The 24417-nt window shown below is 40.1% G+C and overlaps 1 protein-coding gene across 1 annotated transcript in view; it reads left to right on the forward strand.

Annotated features, from left to right (window-relative positions):
• LOC308649095 (uncharacterized protein) overlaps positions 1–22498 on the forward strand; it is a 164376-nt gene extending 141878 nt beyond the window's left edge. The window contains exon 3 of the mRNA XM_081294445.1: positions 22386–22498. Within this exon, the coding sequence (XP_081150571.1) occupies positions 22386–22393 (8 nt within the window). The 3' untranslated portion in view covers positions 22394–22498. The remainder of the gene's footprint in view (positions 1–22385) is intronic.
• Positions 22499–24417: the final 1919 nt, after the last annotated feature.

The following is a 24417-nucleotide window of genomic DNA, read 5'->3' on the forward strand; positions in this document are numbered from 1 at the left end:
AGGAGTTTTGCCTTGTCAAGTTTCAAGTTTATGTACTCAGATATCCACAGATCAAGGGTCCCAGGGCTTCCCTATTTAGTGGTCTGGCCTTAAAATGGCAAATTTGCTGGGGTTAAGAATTCAACTTTCTCTGACTCTTTGCTAATCTCTCAATTAAGTCCCAAGGTTGATCCTCCTGTAGGTCTGCCTTATGGCTGTAGAAGATTAGCGTTTATTAAATGTTACCAAGGAGTCCTTCAACCTTTCATAATTTTGGCTTGAATTGTTGATTAATCATGCTGAGCCTGTCATTAGCTCTCTTTGACAAATCAGTTGCAGGAAGTAACAGACACCTAGGGCTCAGTCTTTGTTGTTACGGATACTTCCATATCTCTCAAGCCCCAGAACTGTCACTCCATCAGCAAAGACTCTCCAGCAGTGCCCATCCCAGTTCACCACTGGTGAATATTTCAGCAACTGTACTTCTACAGCATGTCAGAGATGCTGTCTGTACCAGTGATAATGCCCTGCTTTCCACTGATAGAGGAATAATCCATTTCCAAAATCTTATTCTAGTTTCTGTTTTCTGGGATCACCTCTAGGATGAATTTAGAAACCGGCACTAAGGCAGAGAGTTGCAGGCAAGATTACTGGGAGATGCTTTTTGGAGAAAGACGCAAATTGAAGTGAGAAAAGAAACACTGGGCATGGAGAAACGCTGATCTGCAATGCAGTGGCAGGTGAAGCCTCAGCCAGTTCTGCAGAACAGAGCTGTGATAGGTTTCAGGTATGAACACACAAGACAAGGCCAGTGGTCAAAGCTCGACTGACTCTGCTGGTCAACATACAGTTTTAGATTTAGATAGTTGATTACTTGCACAGACAGCAAAAAGAATAAAAAGCCAAAGGTGCCAGTCTCCATGGTCCTTGTTTCAGACATTAAAAGTGATGGCACCGAAACAAAAATATGCCAGATGACTGATAGGTGAGTTGCAGAATTGCCAAATCCTGAGGAACTCATTCTAAACTGCAGCCAAGTGGTTCTATATTCTGCAGCTCTAGTCTGAGGGGCAAATTTCCACCTGCTTTTGTTCTGGGAGGACCACAGAGCCTTCCACCAAGACTCAGATAAGCTGCAGTTCAAATCTTAACTATATGAACATAGCGAATATTTACATATATGAATATGTGAGCAGTCATCAGGATGCCATGGAACAGCCATTTTTATATAGATGGTCCCTCAGAGTTGTCCCAAGTGGAAGAGAGGAGGTTACGTCTATATCCCACATCAGCTGCCCCTTCTTGGGGCTGTAACCTCTCATTGGGCAATTCCACATCATAGCTATGAGTTATCAGCACCCATATTCCCAGCAGCTGGGAATTGGGTGCTTAGGACAAGTGCACCTGGATAGGCAACACAGAGTTAAACCAAAACTCTTGAGATTGAGGGATCTCTGAAATAAAAGGGGTTATTGAGCTACTACAGATGCTATCCAGAAAAAGGATTAACTTCTGGGATAAATCCTGAAACTTCCAGCAGCAAGGCTAAATGGCAGTTGGAAAAATGTGTGCTGGATCAAGAGCTAAGAATATTTTTATAACAAAAATTTGAGGGAGGAAAGCATATGTTGTTTAAATGGATATTACACTGGCAATAGACAGGAGGGGCAGATTACACTGAGTGGGGAAAGATTTGGGATAGGAAGTAGTTCACCAGGAGAAGGAACAGCTGCTTCAGGTTTGGTGGGAATAATAAGCAGGATGTACTTAAAGAGTCATGATAGGATTTGAGTTAAGGTTTTGTTGTTGTTTGTTTAATGAAACTGTCTTTTTTGGTTTTTTTGTTTTACAATTTTAATTATTAGTGCTACTAATTATACAAATTAGTGGGTTTCATTGTGACATTTTCTTATGTGCATAGGGTACTTTGATCCTATCCTGTCAGGAGTATGAAAGATCTTTTGTGGTTTTAGGCCAGCAGTTAACTGAGGAATCTCCTCATCTCTCCTCCCCTCCATTCTCCAGTCCTAGTAATTTAGTGTAAGATACCTGCAGAATGTTTCTCTTAACAACAGTACCCTGTACAATTACCAATGTTATATTATTTTCAGTCAAATTGCATTAATGACTGTATTAAGGTATATTCAGATACAAAGAAGATAAAAATCAGACTTATAGGCTGAAATGATAAGAAGTTTTATTAATGTGAGAAGAAAACTAGAGAAGAGTAGCTCCGTGTTGACTGTTGGTTCAACAAAGGCCCAGGACCTTTTCATTCCTTCATTCTTCCACTGGGAGGTCTTAGCTTTCATTCCCAGATTTGTAACTTCATGATCACCAGGTAGCTCTGTCACCTCCAGAAGTCAAGTCCTCACTTAACTGTGAGGAAAAACAGAAAAGGAGGGGAGGGAGCCAAAGGGCTTTCTCTTAATATATATTTTTCTTGAGGGAAAATAAATTTTTTTCTTGATGTTCCCAACAGACTTCCCTCATGATTAACTGGCCAGATCTAGGTCACATGGGAATCCCTAAAACAACCAGTGGAGATTGTGATGATTCCCTGAGACGAGTCATGATTAATTCCCTAGAGCTTGGTCCATTTCCATTCCCCCAATCAAGGTTCTGTTAGCAAAGAAGGAAGAGGGAAATATTTGGCTGTAGGGTTTACAAACCACCAATATTTACCAGTTTCCTTAAAGAAAAGAACCATCAACAAGCACTCATGCAAATAATAACCCTTATGTGCTTGTCTCCTGCTCAGAAAATTTCAGGACCTCCTAGAAGTGTTCATATTTGCACTTGAAGGTTTAGAAGAACTAATAAAATGTAGGAACAAAAGGTTAAAGAAAGCAGTAAAGCAAAGCTATACAACTAAAACAAATAGCTCCCCTCCCTGTTCCATTGGTATCTGTGTACACACATGCACATGAATATATGACACTAAAATACATGCTCCGAACTGAACAGTAATATTTAATACAATGCAAAGATAATGAAAACCTTATATATAAACACTGGAAGACTTGGTCTGGCTAAACTTCATTATCTTTTTTCTATTTCTGACTTCACCCTGGTACTCTTTGCCTTCAAAAAGTCCCAATGAAACTGGACATGGTGGCACAGCCCTGTAACTCCAGCAACCTGGGAGGCTGAGACGGGAAGATCATAAGATCAAGGCTAGCCTGGGCAACTCAGGGAGGCCATTTCTTAAATAAATAAATAAATAAATATGGCTGGGAATATAGCTCATGGTGGAGTACCCCTGGTTTCTATCCCTAGAACCTTAAAACAAACAACAAACAAAAATGTCCCATTGAATAAGCGCCTGAATATTCATTCACTAAAGAGGAATTTACATGAAAGTTTTGATCATAAGCATAGGATACAGTAAGGATCAAGAAATGATCCCTAAGGACCATCTCCAGGTTTGGTGACTGGCTAGAAGAACTCACAGGACTCTGCAAACAGTTGTACTCATGGCTATGACTTATTGACAAAAAGAATATAAAGCAAAATCAGTAAAGAGAAAAGGCACATGGGATGAGGTCTGAAGCAAACAGGCACGAACTTCCAAGACTCTTTTTTTCCGGCAGAGACTCCTCTAGCAACACGATGTAACAGCAGGAGGGAAATGTCTACCAGACAGGCTAGAGAAGCTCACTAGAGTGTCAATGCCCAGTGTTTGTATCAGATAATGTCATTTAAGTATCTTCTATCTGGCACATATCAAAATTCCAGACTCCTTGAAAAAAAGCAGGAATTTAGCATAAATGAATTTTTTTTTTTTTTTTTGGTAGAAACAGTTCAGCTGAATTAGGGACTGATGGAAACAAAAACATTTAAGTTCTCAGCCAAGGGCACACCTTGCAAGTAGGTCTTTCTAAGCAAGCAGCCTCAGGGTGGCGGCAAAAGCAGAGGACCTGCACTGTGGAGGCTGGCTGGCTGACTTGCTGCTAGTTCCCTTCTGAATTTGCCACTACAGGGAATCCCATGCAAAGGATCCCAGCTGGGTCCTTGAAAACATGTCATTTCACTTGCCATTTTGTCTCAATATTTATCACTTTATCCAGCATCTATTTTGTTGAGTAATGTTGAAAAAGGAATGCTATTTTCCTCCCATCTCCTGTCCCTTTTACCCTACTCAAACAGTACTGAGCTTTACCAATTAAACCATATTGACATTCACTGAGTGTTGATACATAGTAAAAGCCAACTAGGACATAACACGACATGGGATGCTAAAGCTCCTTTCTTGGCATGCCTGGAAAATTGACACTACAGTTAGTTCCTAGGGGCAACTTCCAACCTTGGTCTGGACAATAGCTCATCTTTGGAATTAGTGGGGAGAGGTGGGCTGCGTGTCCCAAAGGAGGAGCACTCATCTGGCTCTCAATAACATACCAGCTGCTTAGAGTCTAACATTGGCCTAAAAGCCTATCTCATTATTTTATAGGTACACTTACCCAGTTTTCCACTTTGAGCTAAGTGGAATGTGAGCTGTGTTTTTGTTTTCAGAGAAAAGATAATTTTTTTTTTTAATACCTAGACTTTCTGAGGAAATCGGGCATGAAATCAGTTATCACCAAGTTCATTTACATTGAAATTTTGTGTATTTTATTTTTTAAAAAAGTTTATATCCTTGTTTTAAGGGGAAGTCCATGTTTGCTGTTTGTTCTGTCAAAGGTCTTTGACTGAAGCAAGTCTCTCTTCCCTCTCCTTCCTTCCCTGAGTACTCCAGTTTTCCTCTGTGGGTGACAGCAGGGTCTGCCACCAGAGCTTCATGCATTGCTTTGCCAAATACTTCCACTGGAATTTGACAGCAGGAAGTGGTCCCCAGAGTTATTAGTAGAGAGAGCTTCCAATTATTCATATTCTCTTCAGTCAAAACAGTAAATATTTCATTTGACACCAATCTTGTGTATTTCCCTACTGAAATTTGTGGTGAGGAAAGCTGAAACAGCAGGAATGGACTCATTTGATGCAAGAGGCCTCAGGAACTTTCCATGCTCCAATAGCTCAACTTGGTCCTCTGCTTCTAATTCTCCATTTCGCTTTCTATCCACTGCATTGTTTGTCAGAATAGCAAAAGTTTCCCTGTCTTGCTTTCTTCAGTTATCTTAAAATAAATGAGCAAGGGTCTTTCATTACTTTCTTGTCTTCTTGAACCATCGTCCTTGCCAAGTAGCCAGCATGAACTGCAGCCATGCAGATCAGCGATATAGATCTGTGGATAGGCAAAAGCAAGGAGCCCTCTGGGAGCATGGAAGGCCAGGCGGCCTTTGTCTTTGAGGACACAGTCGTGTGCTCATTCTCTCCTCTTCCATTTTGGTGCCACTCTCCTCCCTTTCTCTCCAACCCTATCCTCAAAAAAAAAGGTCTGAAACCTGGACGCTGAGGAGGACAATGCTTCCTGCTTGTTCGCTGCTTTTCTGCCAGTTGTATCAGCTCAGATCTGAGTTGGGTAATTTCATATGTTTACTTCCTCGTCTCTTGATGATTTGAAGAGCTCCTTAACTGTTCTTTTCCATCCTCCAATCCAGTTCTGATAATATTATTCCTAACACAGAATTTTACTGGCTTCTTATTGCCCCCAGAATAGTCCCACATGTCCCCACATGACCTTCAGGGGGACCACACTTATGTTTATTGAAATGATTGATTTTTATCCTCATCTCACTCATCTCACATGTGATCAGTTCATTTATTGGAAAACATTTTTGGATCATCTATTTTGTTTCAAGAATTAGACCTACTGGATATTTAAAGGAAAAATGGCTTCTTTCTTGTTCCCCAAATTATCCTGATTTGATTAGTATACATTTGATATATTTGGTAGATGTAAAGCATTTAAATATCACACTGTGCCCCATAAATATGTGCAATTGTTAATCAAACATGTTAATAAAAAAATTTAAAAATATATTTAAGGAGATGAAAATGTTAATTGCCCTGATTTGGTCATTACACACTGTGGATATGTGTTGAATCACTATTTTGTAACCCATAAATTTGTAGAACTAAAATAATAAGAAGAAATGGCTTGGGCAGGGGCTGTAGCTCAATGGCAGAGCGCTTGCTTAGCATGTGTGAGGCACTGGGTTTCATCCTCAGTACCACATAAAAATAAACAAAGCCATTCTGTCCATCTACAGCTACAAATTTTTTTTAATGGCTTTTCAAGTTAGGAAGAAGAGTGGAGTTAGGTTGGAGGAAGGCACATGATAGTTTGTATAAGTAGTGGGTAATTTAATTTCCATAGTCCACAAATTTTATCAAGCACATATGATAATACAAGCAATGTGCAAACACATAAAAGATCAAGATCAAAGAGGAGGATTATGGAAAGTGTCTTAGAGATACTATTGCTTCAACAATTCACTAGGTCATTCAGAACTTCCTGAACATCCAAGCCCTCGGCCAGCTGCCTTTAAAACACTCCTGGCAGAATGCACAGCATGCTTCTCACTCAATTTCCTCATCTGGAATGCTTTCTTATTTTAAATACCAGCATCCTTTGAGCTCTAGCCTAAATGTACCCCTTTGCTGCAATTTCCTTAGGATTCCCGCATTACCTTTCTGAAGCCCTGCATTACCTTTCTATGGCATATTTCCATTATTTTAAATGAATATCCAAAGTAATTAAGGAAAAAAATTGAAATTACAAATAAGTATGTGTAGTGAAAACTGGGAGCCCACCTTTGTCCCAACTCTCTTCCTATCCTGTCTCTGCAAGGAAGCTCTGTCACAATTTGATGTGTGTTCATCCAGAGTTTTCACACTTATGTGCACATGTGTATGCACACACACATAATAGAAGTTGATTTTTTTTAATAAATGAAATAATCTTCTACATTGTTTCAGAATTATCTATGGCTTATTACTTCATGTCAGACCATAAAAAATGTAATTCATTCTTTTTAATGTCATTCTTAGATGGGCATTTATTTTCTGACATTCCATTGCTAAAAACAAACCTACCACCCACATTTAAATATATCTTCATGTGTGTACGTGACCATTTCTATGAATAAATTTATAGATGTGAATTTCTGTATCAAACACTATACATATTTAAAATGTTGATAGATACTGCCAAATTGTTCTCCAAATAGGCTACACCAGTTTAGACTCCCACAGATCCTTGGATCCTCACATTGTGGTACTTTGCACCTGTCTGGTCTTCTCTAGCAGATGAGACATGATCTTCTTAGAACAGTCTTCTTATGATGTCTTTTATATCTTAGCATCCCTTGTGACCTCTGGGTCAGAGCAGTACATGAAACAGGTTTGATAAATATTTGTACACATAATATAAACTGTCAATGTAAAACACTAGGTTTCTCTGGAGGCAAGGAAGGGGCTATTTGGTCCTTGTGGAAGATCTTGGATGTGGTTACCATAGATTGGGATCCTATTTATAGTCCCTGACTAAATACATAGTTTGTGTTAATGGTACAGTCCAATCAGATGCATTCTTACCACAAAGATCTTAGATGTTATTTTCTTAGAAGTTAAGAGGAAGTTCTGAGAGTAAAGGGCTAGGGATAAATAGTAAAAGACCCAGATGGTCTCCATGATCTCCTCTTAGCACTATTAGAATGGCCAGTAATCCCAAGTGTGTAAAGGCGTTTGGGCTTACCATAACCTGCCACGGAGCAGGAAGCCCGGCAAGAAAGAGTATCTGATGCCAGCCTGCTTTAAAGTACAACATGTGTGCTGTTGGAAGGTCTACGTTAAAACCTTGACTTTAAAGTGCTTGGCACTCTACTGACTCTTTATAAAAGTTCCTTTGCCTTTTTGTATAGTGAAAGGAACAGTCCTAGTGGGTTACTGTGAGAATGATGGGGTGAGGGGACTGACACCAAGGAGGGCACACAGAGGAGGACTGCCTGGCTGACTGCACCACCCTCACCTGGAGTCATTGTTCTAAAGCCAACTTTTGGAGCATTGGCGTGTGCAGTTTATGAGCACAAGTTTCAAAACCACTTCCACAGAAAAATGAATCCAGAAACCCAGGTAATATTTTTATTTTACTGTTTTAAATTTTCTTAATTTTTGACTTGAAAATCCCATATGGATGCTGTCTTTGTCCATTCAGGCTGCTTAACAAATACCTGAGATTGAGTGCTTTATCAGCAATGTATTAGGCAGTGGTAGAGCACTTGCCTAGCATGTAGACGTCCTGGTTTTGATTCTCAGTACCACAAAAACAAAAACAAACAAACAACAACAACAACAACAAAAAACCCAGAAATTTATTTCTCATAGTTCCGGAGGCAGGAAGTCCAAGATTAAGATGTTAACAGGTCTAGTCTGGTGAGGGTCACTTTCTTGTTCATAAATAATGTCTTCTAGCTATATTTTTTTCATGGTGGAGGGGCCCTGCCAGCTCTCCTGGACCTGTTTACAAGGGCACTAACCCCATTCATGAAGTACCACCACCATGACATAATCAATGTCCAATGGTCTACCTCCTGAAACTATCACACTGGGGCTTAGGATTCCAATCCATGAATTTTGCAGGGACATAGACATTAAGACTAGAGAAGATGCTATATCTACAGCAGGGTAAAAGAGGCAGATGGAGTGACTGGAATGTTTCTCTGTGTTTAAAATGAGAGGGTCACAAATGAGATTTTTACCATAAACTGTATCTAAGTGTCTAAGAAAGATGGCAGTTGGGCCTCAAGACCCTCACAGGTTTCTGGGCTAAGCCTCCAACAGAATCCAACTGGCAGAATGGAGACAACCAAAGCAAAGAGTATTTGAATGTCACCAAAACACAAAATCCCTCAGGATATCTTGTTTGGCTGTCTCACCCTTTGCTCCAGTTATTTCTTCCATCCTGCCTTCTCATTTCCACCTGGAAAAGTCCCCTTCACCATTTGAGGCCAGTTCCATATGCTTCATAGCAATCACGCTGTGTGGCACTTTTCATATTATAGTTTGCTCTTGATTTGTTTCCCCCCTTAGACCATGAGAACTTTAAAGGCACTATTTTCATATTTTAATCTCTCTCCCATTCCCTGATCTTTACACAATGCCTTGTACTAAGTAGTTTTCCAGTAATACTTTTTTAAAGAACAAGCATATGAAAAGAAAGAAAAAAAATGTGGGCTCAGTAATTATGGGTGGATTTGTGGCTGGTAAAATGACTCTCCTGAAGACTATTGAAGGTGTTCAAAGCTCAGTTCTTTCATAGGGCAGTTCTCAGAACTTAAAAATTACTCTCTTACAAATGGAGAATAAACATATGTCAAGGATTTTATTCTACTCACTAATTAATGAAGGAACCAGCAAAATGGTAAAGCTTATTTTAACAAGATTTAAGGAATGGGGTTTGTGTAGTCTTTTAAAGAAAGGAATAAGATCACTGTTTGGATACAAAACTGGTTAATGGTCTCATTAGCTTTAACCTTTAGGATTTTCTTTTCTACAGGGTAGAAGTCATTTGCATCTCCACCAGGCACAAATATACAAGAATAAAAGCCTTAATTAATAGTAAAAAGCAAAGTTAAACAATGGTATATTTTCCTAGAAATTAAATAGTCTGTGGGTGGGCCTGATAAACAGTGACTCAGAAAGATATTGAAAGGATATGCAGTCATCCTCCTGACCATATTTACAGATTGTGGTTAGTTTTTTAATCCCAATTTTCAGCTTGTTTTGCTCTATGCTATCTTTCTGGAAAAGTTTCCTCCATACTTAAAGCTTGCCAGTGATAACTGTAGTCCAGACGTTTCTTCTCAGCTCCACACTTGCCTATTAAACTCTCTACTGACTGGCTGTGTGATTCTGGGAATATTATTTAACCTCTCTGTGCCCCTATTTTCTTCTGTAATAAAATGGGATTAATAGTAATACCTACCACATAGGGTAACTATAAAGATTCCATGTGCAAAGTTCTTTGAACAGCCCCTGAAGGTAACACAATACAAGTGTTTTACTATTAGTATTAACTCTCAGCATCTCTGCATGGATGTTTCAGGGGTATACAAACACAGCATATCTGGAATTAACTGAATTCCATTCCCTGTCCAAACCTGCTCAGCCTAAGGTGCTCCCTGTCACAATGTAGTTATAAAAATGAGAAGTTAGGGGCCATCCTTCCTACCTCTTTTCACTCCTCAAGTCTAAGCTATCAATAAGTTCTGTCTATTTTAGTCCTAAGGACCTCTTGAATCCTTCAGTTTCTATCTCCTCTGCCCAAACTGCTTTAATCTCTGCCCGAATTAATGCCTTAGCCTCCTGATGGTCCCCTGATGAACACTCCTGCCTCTCTCTAATCACTCTCCACACTGAATGATCATTTGAGAACAAAATCTCACTGTGCTATTCTCCTGCTCAGAGCTTTATAAGGCTTTTCACTGCTCTTTCAATGAAAACCCAGCTTCCAAACCTTTCTCACCTCATCCACCAGCAAGGCTTCACAGCTGGGTAATGCCTGTCCTCTGCCTGCAGTGCGCTCTCCTCTTCACCTTGTTGACTCCCCCTTCCACAGCACCTGCTCAGGGAACTCTCTTGAGTCCTCTGGAATCCTCCTCTAGGCACCCTTTATTTTTCCTCTAAAATGCTTATCACTTCTTAGAATTGTGCATTTATGCATGTGATTGTGTAATCAATTCCATTTCCTCAACTATAAACCAGGAACTCCTTAAATGTAGGAATCCTCACTGTTTTTCTCACCACTCCATCTCTAGTGTCTTGCAAGGAGCCTGGCATTGAAACCATGCTTAATACATTCTCGATGGGTGTTATGGTTTGGATGTGAGGTGTCCCCCAAAAGCTCACATGCGAGACAATGCAAGAAGGTTCAGAGGAGAAATGATTGAGTTGTGAGAGTCTTAACTCAATCAGTGATTTAATCCCCTGATAGGGGTTAACTAAGTGGTAGGTGGTGGCTGGAGGGGGTGGGAATTAGGGTGTGGCTTTGGGTATATATTTGTATTTGGCGAGTAGAGTCTCTTTCTGCTCTCTGATCATGATGTGAGCTGTTTCCCTCCACATTACTCTTCCGCCATGATGTTCTGCCTCATCTAGAGCCCCGAAGAATGGAGCCTGCTGTCTGTGGATTGAGACCTTTGAAACCGTGAGTCCTCAAATAAACCATTCCCCCTTTGAAGTTGTTCTAGTCAGGTCCTTTAATCACAGTAGCGAAAAAGCTGACTAAAACAATGGGGAGAATGAAAGAACCCAGAGGACAGACTTCAGTGGACTCCTGCAGGATTCTTTGCCCTGTCCAATATATTTATTAATAATTTGGATGGAATCATAAAGATACATTCACCAAAATTACAGAGGCTAAAATAAAACAAAATCAAACTGGGAAAGGTACAACTGACTATTCAAAAAGATGTTAAAGGCTAAAAAGTAAGCAAAGTAAAAAGGTAAAGTGTATTCAAAATACACATGAAAACACAGATTTGATTTTTTTAAATAAAGCTCCCCTTAGAAATACAGTATCAGGAAGTCTGCTAGCTAACAATCCCCTGAAAGTGGCCAAGCAAGAGTGGGAATGCATGCTTACATGAGTTAGCAACATGGGGGCTGCGGAACAGCAGGTACGAGCTTAGGCTATGCGAAGGAGCCCGCTGTCCTGAGGAAGGAGAATACCATTGGCCTCCCTGTGCCTGACAATATCACAGCTGATGACAAGCAACACTAAACTGCATCCAGGGGAATAGGGACTCACAGCAAAGGGTACTTGAATGTCACCAAATGACAAAATCCCTCACATCCTCTTTTGCTTGCTTTCACCTTTGCTCCTATCATTCCTTCCATCCTTCCTCCTCATTTCCACCTGGTGAGTCCCCTTCACCATTCAAGGTCCAGAAATTAAGCTTAAAACACAGTAGAAAGAACAAAGGCTATGTGGTGAAGAAGATATGACACTGAGTTTTGTTCAGCCCTATACTATGATAGCCATTTTAGTCAACTTTTTTGTTGCTGTGAACAAAAGACTTGACAAGAACAATTAGAGGTAAATTTATTTGGGACTCAACAGTTTCAGAGGTCTCAGTTCATACATGGCTGACTCCATCCTCAGAGCCTGAGATAAGGCAGGACATCATGGCAGAAGAGTGTGGTGCAGGAAAGTGACTCAGGGCATAGCACCAGGAAGCAGAGAAGAGAGTTCTCCTCTGACTGAGGGCAAAATATGTACCTCAAAGGCATGACCCCAAACCCCACCTCCTCCAGCCATACTCTACCTGCCTAAAGTTATGACCCAGTTAATCCCTACCAGAGGTTTAATGCACTGATTAAGTTAAGGTTATCATAATCCAATGATGTCACCACTAAGCTTTTTTGCATTATCTCACACATGAGCTTTTGTGGGACACCTCACATCTAAACCACAATAGCCAATGTTTATCAGCTATTTACTATGGTGAGTTACAAGCACTACCTTTTTCAAGCCCAACACTATCTATAGGATATTATTACCTCAGCTTAAGGATGGATGAAATAGAAACCCATTGTAAACACACACAGGTGTAAGTGCTGGAGCCAGGGTTTGATCTAGTGTGTTAGTCAGATTTTCATCATTGGGAGCAGAATACCACCCCCCCCCCAAAAAAAAAAAAAAAAAAAACTCAGAGGAGGAATGTTTGTTTGGGCTCGTGGTTTCAGAGGTTTAGATCATGGTGGGCTGACTTCATTGCTCTGGACCCAAAGTGAGGCAGAACATCATGGTCGAAGAGCCTGGTGGAGGAAAGCTACTCAGCTCATGGAGCTGAAAGAGAAAGCGGAAGGGACCATAGGGAAGATGATCTTCCAGGGCACACTACCAGTGAGTCACCTTCTCCAGCTACACCTGTCTGCCTACAGTTACCACCATGTTAATACATTCAAACTAGAATGGGCTGATTAAGTTACAACTCTCATAATCTCATTGCACCTCTGAATATCCTGCAATGACACAGGAGGTTTTGGGGGGACATTTCATATCCAAACCAGAACACCTAGATTGCAGAGCCTGTTTTTAGGCCTATGATGGAACCACAGCCTGGTCAAACAGACCCTTATTACAGATGTACCATCTGGATGAGGGGGCTAATGTTTATGTGTGGCTCTGGATTCAGAACCAAAATACATGAATGAAAAAAAGATTTATGTTATAATTGAAGGAAGAGTTTTCTAACACGGCAATATATAAAATTCTTTTTTCTTTTTATTTAGTACTGGTATTGAACCCAGGGGTGCTTTGCCACTGAGCCATATCCCTAGACCTTTTCATTTTGACATAGGGTCTCACTAACTTGCTGAGGGTCACACTAAGTTGTTGATATTGGCCTCAAACTTGTAATCCTCTTGCTTCAGTCTCCGGAATCTCTGGGAATACAGGCATGTGCCACTGTGCCTGAAAAAATTCTATTTCAAATAGTGAAAATTCTAAAGTGGATATGTTAAAACAGAAACTCCATTGCCAACTCTCAGAAGTGTTGTGGAGAGCATCTCTTTGTTGGAAATTTGATTTAAATGACCATTAACTTTCCCTTTGACTCTTAAGCTCCAGCATTTAGTGAATTGGTGTTGATGGGAATCACACATGACAGAAACTGGTATGTTAAAGGAGATCATTTTTTTAAAATAGTCAAGTCTCTCTTTTTATCATAAAGTATAACTCCTTACTTAGCTCCATTGACTTTAGGATTGGCCATGTGACTCGCCTTGTCCAATAAAATATTAGTGGACATGGCTTACGTAGAGTCTTTAAAAGTGCTTGGTCAATTTGGCTCAGCTCTTGAGCCCTGTGATCCACCATGAGATACTCCCAGCAACCACTTCCCTCTCTGCCTGAACTCAGAATCAACACATGTGGAGCAGCCCTGAACCCAAGCCCAGCTGGCCTAGATCAGCTGAGCCTCATTTGATCCTCAGACCCTATGAGTGTGGGAATAAAGGTTTATTGTGCTTCATTATTGTGACAAAAGCTGACTATAAATGCCTGGCTGTCTATCAGCTAAGATACTGCTCACAAGGAATAGGCCTCCTTGTAAAGGTCCTCATGTCCTAGCATCATCCCCCTGACTTGGGACCAATTGTGAGATGGCAAAGAGAATAGGTGAGTAAGTGACCATGAGCTGAAATGCTGGCCCTGTTTACACAGTAGCACAGTCTGAGTCCAAGGGCCTTCAAGGAACTACTGAAGGAAACTACTGAGTTTTGTTTTTTCTCTCTTATATCCCGGGAACAAATTTTAGGAGAGACTGTGCTGGGGTGAACCATTCTTGTGGCCCCCATGCATGCTGCCTTATTCCATTCTTGCTCTGACCTTGTTGAGGTAGTAAGCCTTGGGTAAACCTGCTGGAGTGTAGAGAGGTCTTCTTCCTTTCAGGCCTGCAGCCTTTAAGTTCCCAGGTGTTGGTTGGGATCCTATTCAACACTTGGGATCCTGAGGAACTCATTAAGGAGAGTTTTAACAGGGAAACAAAATTCACCTCTGCCCACTTTCACCTTCTATAGAAGCAGAAATCAGCCTGAATTACTACACTAGGCTTCTGAAAGCCAGAGCTGGGAGGAGAAAGAGGGGGCTGGAGCCAGCACAACACAGGAGATAACTGAGAGCTTCCCGCAGATAGCCGCTGGAGCCTTCCTAAGGCATCTGTGGCCTCCCCAGGGATGGATGGGTCTTTCCTATGCTGCTCCTTCAAAGCCTTAAATTCTGAAATTGTTCATACTGGCTTTCTTTGGTAACCCTTTTGTTTCTGGCTTCCATATGGTGTGTGAAGGCAGAAGAGGAAAGTAAGGGGGATGTTGATGACAATATAAAAAACATTTCATCTACATTTGGAAAGAGAGAGCAAGAAACAACTATCAGAGCTGCAGGAGTCCAGCCTGATGTTTAGCCCTGCCTGTTTTTGGTTTTGATTTTGATTTTCCTGAGGCCCTGAGGATTACTAAGATACTTCAACTAAAGCGATGAACATGCACTTACATGACCAAAAGAAGTTGCAAGTTATTTGGAAAGGAGGGCCAGAGCAATCCATATGCTTATGAAAAAAAAATTTTAAAAAGACAAGAAGAGAAGTGCCAGGAGCCACACACTATATACCAACTCACTCAACTGCCACAGGAATCCTTCATTAACCTCCCGAATCAGGGAAACAAGGTAAAGACATGTCTGTAACTTGCTCAAGATCTCACAGCTAGTTAGTCAAAGAATTGGCAGAACCCAGGTAAACTGGGATTAGAACTCATATCTATCTCTAGAAAGCAGGAGAAAGGCAGGGCTTGGTGGCACACACCTGTAATCGCAGGTGGCTCAGGAAGCTGAGGAAAGAGGATTGCAAGTTCAAAGCCAGCCTCAGCAACTTAGTGAGTTCCTAAGAAATTTAGCAAGATCCTGTCTCAAAAAGTTAAAAAAAATTTTTTTTTTAAAAGGACTGGGATGTGGCTCGGTGGTTAAGTACCCCTGGATTCAATCCCTGGCACAAGGGGGAAAAAGTGGGAGAAAGAATGAATGTCATTCAAACCCAAACTTGTGCACAGATGTTCAAATGGTAGGTGATCTGAGAGATTAAAAGGGGACCCTCAGTCTAGGGACAGTGGTGTAGGCCTGTAATACCAGCAACTCAGGAGGCTGAGGAGGGGGATCATAAATTCAAAGTCAGCCTCAGCAACTTAGTAAGACCCTGTCTCAAAATAAAAATAAAAAAGGCTGGGGATGTGGCTCAGCGGTTAAGTTTGCCTAGATTTAATTCTCCCCCACCCAAAAAAAGGTGGGGGAGCCTCACTTCCCAAATGGCTTCTCCATCCACCCTGATGTCTACAATTTCATTATTATTATTACTTCACCCTCACTCGGTTAAACCTATGTTTGTCAAAGCAAGGAATGCCTAACCCAGTAGGAACTCAGCTGTAGGCCTAAGGTGCCCAGGAATCATGGCACATTGTTTGAGAATACTGATTCCACACCAAAATTAAAGAGAAATTATGCCAAACCAAACACTAATGTTTTGTAAACTGTAAATATGAGCTCCGTTTAAAAGCTAATGTGTGAGAAGTTTCACATTTCTCTTGTGCTGAAGTCCCAGAACCCTAAGCATATGAATTATTTCTATGTAAGGGCCACTATGTCAGAAAAGTTTGACAATGCCCGTTGAGGACACCCTGTCCCTAGGGAGCTTCTGGTGTCTCAACACATATTAACCGGCAGTAGTGAGGGCACATTTATAGTCATTGACAAATATTCACTTGAGGACAGATGACAGTTTAATGTCACCCGGCACAGAGAAACTACTTGAAGTAATGAGACCCCAAAAGCTGAAGTTTGATTGAATTCTGGTCATGGAGGTCATTTCCATTGAGCAATTGTGAGAAGGTACCCCAGAGGGACTTCAGGTCATATGTGAGTGGTGGAGTTACTACAGAGGCATCTTTTCCTCCATCATCCATTCGTTTTTCTCCCACACTCCTCACTGGAGAAGTTTCTCACGCTCTCTTTTCAGAGAGAATGCTCCCAGAAACCTGTTAAATGGGGTCAAGCCACAAGATTCCTTCTCTCCAGGCAGACACTAAACTCAAGGCAGTGCATTTGGAATGTATTTGTGTGCATAATAATAATTTAATTTTTTTATTCAGAAGTTTGGAAGTCAGAGTTAAAGATCTGATTTAATTGTATCTGCTGGGCTTGTGAACTAAAGATGGTCTAAAGCTGGAGATAATTGTGGCCACGTGTGTGCTACAGCAGCAAAACTCAATGCTTGAAAAGACAAAAGCACATGTGCAGAGAGCAACAATCAAGAGAACATGCAGCCCTGGAGAGAGGTCTGGCCTCTGCGAAGCCTGCCTTTTGTATGAACTTCCTCAGCACCTTTCCCATAAATTCCCCTGTTTGTTTAAGCTGGCTTGAGTGTGTTTCATTCCTTGCCACTAAAAGTTCTCTGACAAAGCTAGAGGGTGTTACCATAAAGAGAACATGATCAAACACCGACTTTACCCGGGTGTAGGGTAACCGTGTAATTTATCATCCTAAATGGATTACTTGGAGTGCTGCTAATAATTATACCAACACAACAGGAAAACAAGGATGTATGGCCATGTTCCCCACGTGGTAAGGAAGGGAAATTAGATGTTAACTGCTTGTATTTCCCAGGCACTGTTACCTGTTTACATGTATGTTACTTTATTTGTCAGTCACAATAATCGGATCAAGGCTGTCCTTTCTCAGACTAGGAACCGAAGTTGAGATTAAATAATTTACAAAAGTCCTTTTCTACAGGAAGCTGGTAGAATAGACAGGATGGGACTCCAGGTCTGTCTGACCACAGGTGCTGTTCTTATCTCTTCAGCTCTCTTCCTTCAGAGCAGTTTTGTCTGGGGCTCAGGTGACACTAGTCCATGATGTCCACATCAGCAATTGGGGACTGAGAGCCACAATCACTGAACAGAGAAACACACGCAATCACACTCATCTCTCAGAAAACCCACGTCCCCGCCATTGACACAGAACAATGTCTATCCTCATTCTTGTTTGAAACGCCTTTCAGCTGAAAAAAAGCACAATGCAACAAAATCTCCACTAGCAAAAAAGGAAATTGAAGTCATTTTGAGACAATTTAGGAGAATCCCCATTTTCACCTGAGTTATTTGAGCAGTGCAGGACACAAAAGATTAGGGGTCGAAATTTTTCAGATAATTGCTTGTTTTCCTGGCCTAGCAGGTTTAACTGTCAGTTTTTCTTTTCCTGAATCTATATTATTCTCACCACACTAAGAATACCTACCGCTTTCTGTTTGTGACCCAAAGAAAGCCATGATGAGGGAGGAAAGCCTAATATGTTGATTAAGATACCGGTGGAAAAGTCTCCGTTAAAAATCTAATGTGATCCCAGGTTGCTTTCTACTAAAATGCCAAGTACATCAGGAGAATAATTGGTTTCAAGTGCTCTATCCCTTTTCTTATCAGGTACTTGGAGCCCCCAAGAGCAATCCAGCCACAGTCAAGCAATTACCTGATGATTAGGGCTTCTGGGATCGTCAACCATTGTGGGGACTGTGCCAGGTTCTTTCTGAGCCAGAGAAAGGGATCAGTTACTGCCAACTGCACCCACCTGTTTATCTTTAGTAAGGGTTAGACTGCCAGGATAGTAATTACATCTTAATTCAAGGCGCCATGGCCTAGATAGGCTGTGAGCACTCCTGCCACAATGTACTGTCTGGAGGAGGAGGCTCCAGCCCCAAGCTGAGAGGCAGGGCTTGTTTCCCCATTAGAACCCCAGCTGCTTTTTCCAACACAACTTTTAGATCCCCTGGCACTGTTTGCTCAAAGTGTGAGTTTCCAATATAATCCCTGACCTTGTGAGAGGTGAAAGTATGATGGGAGGAATTTAAAAATAAGTTGTAGAACGGAGAGGAGCACAATTTGTGTTGAAGATCCAATGCAGACACTGGTACTATGCATTCTGAGGTCAAAGGTACAAACTCATAAATTGCAGTTCCTACCCCATGTAAAAATCGTACTGGCATTTCACTAGTTATGTGGGACACAGGAAAATACTCTTGACACAGGGCAATTTTACTGAGCCTTATAAAATGGAAGGTGAATTTATTGCACTAATAACTTAATTGAGGGGAAAAAAAGGTTGACTTTTGAAGAACTTTATAGACTGTTTATTGTAGCACTCTTGGTATCCTGTTACACCTTACCAGTATTTTCCTGACTTTTTTTCCCTCATGAATTCTATAATAGCAGTGAAAGTTCCTCTCCATTTTCTTTTGAATGACTCAAAAGCTTGAGATTTATTTAAGTGCTCACATTATTGTCCTTAAAATCCTTGGGATTTATTTGAGTGCTCATATTATTGTCCTTCACCTTTCTTCACCCAACTCCCAATTAAGGGAAACAATTTTAACAAAATTACCCAAATACATACCCCCAATATACATATGCACACAAAATGTCTTTTAGTGATCTGCACTTAGAAAACTATTCATCTACATATGGATAGATAAATAGACCTTAGGTACTACATAAGCAGACAGTGTCATTCATTCCAGCAGCAGAAAAAATAATCAAATCCTAGAGTAGTATGAAACAGTTGAGCACAAAGGTTAATAAATATAAAGTAAAAGTCCCAATTGGGAACCACATCCCATCACTTTATATATGATTACTTCTTGTTAGTGTGTTATCAGTATTTTTACTCCTCTAACAATCCACTTTTCTTAATTATTTCTGATAAACCTCAAATAAAAACTACCTTTTTATTGAAAGATGTGATTAATGACTTTTGCACAGAACAACCACTAGGTAGCTTTTCTTGGTAACTTTGAATTAATTTTGTTTTCTTACAGATCAGTGTTTTGAATATGGTTCTCTTCCTGGTAGTCAGAATGTAAACATTACAAAATGTTTTTATTTGGTTCCAGTTTTCTACTCTAGCATTAACTTTGGATATTAGGTGAAAAATCATAACACTAGAGATGACTATTCTTTAACCAAATAGCATTTTATTTACAGGTGTTAATGATTTGGCTTATCGTGGTATCAGAGGGTAGGTGGCTGTATTTTGTTTTGAAATCATATGCAGTGATTTCCTAGAAGTGTGGGGTCACTGCATTTTGGGGGTCTAAAGGTATTCTTTTCATTTACTGTTTTTTATATGCAAGGTCTAAAATTTAAATTTTTGTTATATAACTGAACTGACTGCTTCATTGGGAAGAGAGGGAGAAAGGGGGAAAAAGAGTAATTAGAGAAAAATATGATTATAAATATTTAATATAGTTGTGTTAAGAAATTAAAGGCAGGTTCAGGTTGAGATTGAGTAGCTATAAGAGCTGTCCTTTAAATTTTACCACAGCTTTGGGGATGCTCATCTACTACATCTGTTTACACTATGGTTTTCTTCAGACATTAATAGTTGGATAGCAACTTACTTTTGCTCTGGAATTTTTAGCTAAGTAGGCTTGTTATCTATGTCTTTTTTAAAAATCATAATTAAATATATACTTTACAAATATTTTAAAATGAAAGATCTTAAAACAAATTGGCTATAATTTCTATTGTAGATGATGGCTGATACTAGATATAGACCTCTATTAAAGTCAAAGAATGCAGTCTCTCTCCAAGCACTCCTCCTCTGGCCAGATGTGAGTTGGCAAAGGTCTTGGAGGTTCTGTAGCCAAGGAAGTTGTGTGTGGAGCCAATAACTTTCCTCCTTATCAGCAATTGAAAAACACCAAATTAAACATCATACATTGTCTAGTGTGGTAATTGCACCCCAGGCAACCACACATCAAGACTTCAGTCATTCATTATAGTATTGACCCATAAAACATCTTTACACTGGGCCTTCCCAGTGCACAATAACATGTCATCTTGCTGGGCCAGCCTGGGCTTTCCTCTGCTCACACATTCTTTCCTTCTCTGGGCCAAGATGTTTCTGAGAGAAAGCAAAGAACCAGTAGCTGCAAGCTCCATGCTCCAGGGTTTCTAAGAACAAATGTTGGATAGCACAAACACATTTTCGGTCTCATTGGTTTCTATTTTTATTATTTTTAAATGAATACACTGATCTAAATAAGAGAAGGGATATGTCAACCTGTATAGAGTGATATTATTTCTGAAAAAAAGCAGATAAAACCAAACTTTAAACTTCAATAAGGAAATGCAACTTAAGTGCTAAGTCAAAAAAATACCAGCTGCCTCCAGTAAGGTTGGCCAGGAGCCTGGGTGTGGGAAGCCAGAGTGTAGAGGAAGCTCAGGGCCGAGGTGAGGATCTTCCTCTGGAAACTGAGACTGAAGAAGGCTTGTTCAATTGAGGATAGGTGCCAACGGCGGCTCTGGGAAAAGACAGCCCAAGTTTTGGACTTTTCTAGGTAAACTCAGATCCTCAAAGAATTTATATACATGTCAAGAGCTTCCTAGACCCAGGAGGAGGAGGGTCATGCTCACAGTTGCAGGTCTTGATGCATTGACAGGTGCTTAAAATATTAGAGATTAACAAACTGAGATTCAAGGAAGACAGCTACTTCTTTTATAAGAATCAATTATATATCAGCAGGGGAGGAAAGGAAACAGACAATAGGTTAGCTGGGATTTTAAAACATTTCTCCATTTCTCTCTGTATTTCACATACTTGATGGTATTTGCCTAGATTTCATGGGCTGTTTTGTTCCCTACATGACACATTCTGGTGTGCAAATATTGTTCACTGTGAGAAACAGACATCTTAACCTGGTGCCTTTTCAGTGCACAATAGCATACCCTGCACGGGGAGTAAAATTCACTGTTTCCCTGAAGACATGGGAAAGAGCACATTAGTCATGAAGCTATTCAGATAGCTATTTGGAATAGCTCAAACAGCTATTCTGCCTTGACCACTATGGCTCAGTAAAGCAAAATTCATTTAGAAAGCAAAACAAAATCATTTAAAGCCTGACATTTAAAAATAGGCTCCTTTGGGAACATGTTTTTCTGGTTCAAAAGTTAGTCCACCATATAATCACACATTTATAAAGAAGGCTCAAAACAGTTAAAACGTGTCAGCACTTTAGAAATTAAGGATATCTAAAACAGCAGATGCAAGTTGTGGTAGGGTTGGGAATCTGCTATCTGTCTTGCCGACTTTCCTAGTAGTGGCAAGCTCAGAAGGAAATGCCTACTCTCAGGTGAGAATTATTTTGAAAGTTAGTTTGGGTTCAGAGATTAAAAGGTTTTAGGGAGCTCTTTAGTCAGAGTTCTGTAGAAGTGGGCATGGGGATTACAGGTGTGTAATCCACAGGACTTTGTTTCTAAAGAGTGAAAAAGAAAATGAATTTAACCTACTTATCAATGATTATAAAAAGAACTACTAAATATTATAAAGCCTAAGGAATTGTCTTGCATAACCACCAAGCTGTATGTATCCTGGTATTTATAGGCTAACAATACTTTCATGTGTTACACAAACACAGTAAACTCAACACATGGCAAAGGAGAGGAAAGGGAGATTCAAGTCACAATATCCTGCACTCTTTTCAGTGTGAGGGCTAACTCTGACTTGACCTCTCTCTGTTTCAGTGTTTTGTCCCATAATGACTGTGGTAGACAGAACAATAGCATCCCAAAATGTCCACATCCTGATCCCCAGAAGCTACAACTATGTTAACGTACTTGCAGGTGGTGATTAAATTAAAGATTGTTGAGTGGGAACATTATCCTAGATTATCCAGGTGAGCCTAGTGCAATTACCCAGGCTCATATAAGGGAGAGAGAAAGTCAGGAGAGTCAGAGAAGGAGATGTGGTAATGGAAGTGTAGATCATGATGTGGTTGTTGTCGTGAAAGGTGTAACAAGACTACAAGCCAAGGAACATGAACAGTGTGTAAGCAAGGAGTGGATTCTCCCCTGGAATCTCTAGAAGAAATGCAGCCATGCCAATACCTTGATTTTTTTTCTTTTTCTTTTTCTTTTCTTTTTAGCCTCATAAGAACCATTTCCTGACTTCTGACTCCTAGAAGTGTAAGGTAAGTTTGTGCTGTTTTAAGCCACTAAGTGGGTGGTAATTTGTTCCTGCAGCTGTAGAAAGAAATTTCAATGATTTTGATCAGGGGAAGATAATTAGACAGTTCTTGGCAGCTCTGGCATTCAGTTCCTGGAGGTTCCAGACCTAAAGGCACTGGGGAACCTAGAAATGGAGGCTTCCTTCAGAGGCCAGGATAGAACCATTTCCTCCTGAGCTGCCTTGGCATGGACTACACAGGACACTTCTGCTTCTGAGCCGCGGCTGGTCCAGGAAGTTGCATGGTGAGTTTGCATTCCTCCTCTCCTCCCATTCCACTTACATCACCCAGGCAACTGTGGCGTCCTTCGGAGCACACTTCCTGTTGTGTGCAATGGCTTGTGTGTCAGAACCTGGGAGAGTTTCTTGTTGCCAAAATATGGGTTTTGAGTCAGCACTGGTGACGTTTGCCATGGCATTCTAAACTTGGTGACATGCGAGCTGGCTCTAAACGCTTGTTTGTTAAATTTATCTTCAGATAGAATATCCAGTGAAATAGTTCTCAGGTCTGCTTTGGTCAAGCTGTCATTTATGGCAAGATGAAAAGCAAACTGGGTCTTTGAGCCATATATAATGAAAAAGAACTAATCTAATGATAATGGTTCTTCAAGGATGTTTACAAGGAAAGTTATGGCTGGCTAAAGTCCACCTGCAATCCTATATTGGGCTGTTCTTGAGGGAGTTGGGAAAAGCAAGATTTAAGTGTCCTCAATATGACCCTGTTGGTTAAGCTGTCAAAGCCCACATCACCCTTGTTGCTCTGCCAAGCTGTGGTGGCTAAAGAATGCATTTGTTTGTGTGTTTTACTGCTGGGTATTGTACCCAGGGCCTCTTGCATTGCACTGACAGTCTTTAAAAAGCTCTCTGGGTGTTTCTAATATGCAGCCAAGGTTCTAAATTACCATACCCAAATATTTCTATGAGTTAAATGCCATTACTATCACTATTTCACTAAAGAGGAAATCAAAGAATGAAAGGTCACATATTTTCCCAAGGTCACACAGTGAGTAAAGGTCAAAGACGGGATTCAAACCCAGACTGCAGAGTCTAAAACATGTCTTCCCTGCTACCTTGTGCAGAATGGAATCCTAAGCAAACAGCAGAATCCTATATTCTGCAAATGCTTGCTGAATAATTAAATGTGGGAATAAATGCATGACAACATCTGTGTGATATTTTAATTAAAACATTGATGGACATAGGCTCAGTAATTTAAATTAATGCAGAGCTTTCACACATTGTTTGGTCTTATATGCATCTGAGAAACTTTTCCCCAGACCTTTTTATTTTAATTCTTAAAACTTAAATTAATTTTTAAATTAAACTAGTATTTAAGTCTAGAATTTAAAAAAAAAACATTCTGAGAAAACAGTAGAATTTTCATCTCTAAATCCATTGAGTTCTTCTATATTTTAGGATTCTTAGATATGTAATTTTCAATGGCCATGGTATTATTTTGAACAATTGAATATTTCTCATATCAAGAAATTCATTTTTAGATATCCCAGAGCTATGTCATTGAGAAATGTTTAAATAAGTAAATTTGATTAGACTCTACCTTGAAAATATTGCTTTGTTTTAAAAATACTTCACTCCCCAAATTTAGTATAAATATGCAATTCATTTTCAGAATCTTTAAAATCTCAACAATTTTACCTGCCTGTTCATGTCATGACAAGAGGGATGGAATTTGCTTCTCCTTCTAAAATTTGAAACTCCTTTTTATTATTAGAAGTAATGAGGGCAGAAGGGGAGAAGACTCTTAAATGTAGATCAATTTGTTACATGGTTGCGTTGAAATGTAAGCTAAAGTAAATTTTTTTTCTGTAAAAATATAAGAAATCCAAGAAATGGAAAAGCCAGTTTTGCTACAAACTGCTTCTACACTAAGAATAGAAAGTGGAGGAAAAGTAGAACAGTAATTGCAAATTGCCTTTTATATTACAGTTGAA

This window comes from Spermophilus citellus (assembly GCF_964194105.1).
Source record: "Spermophilus citellus genome assembly, chromosome: 5".
In the NCBI taxonomy this organism is placed as follows: Eukaryota; Metazoa; Chordata; class Mammalia; order Rodentia; family Sciuridae; genus Spermophilus; species Spermophilus citellus.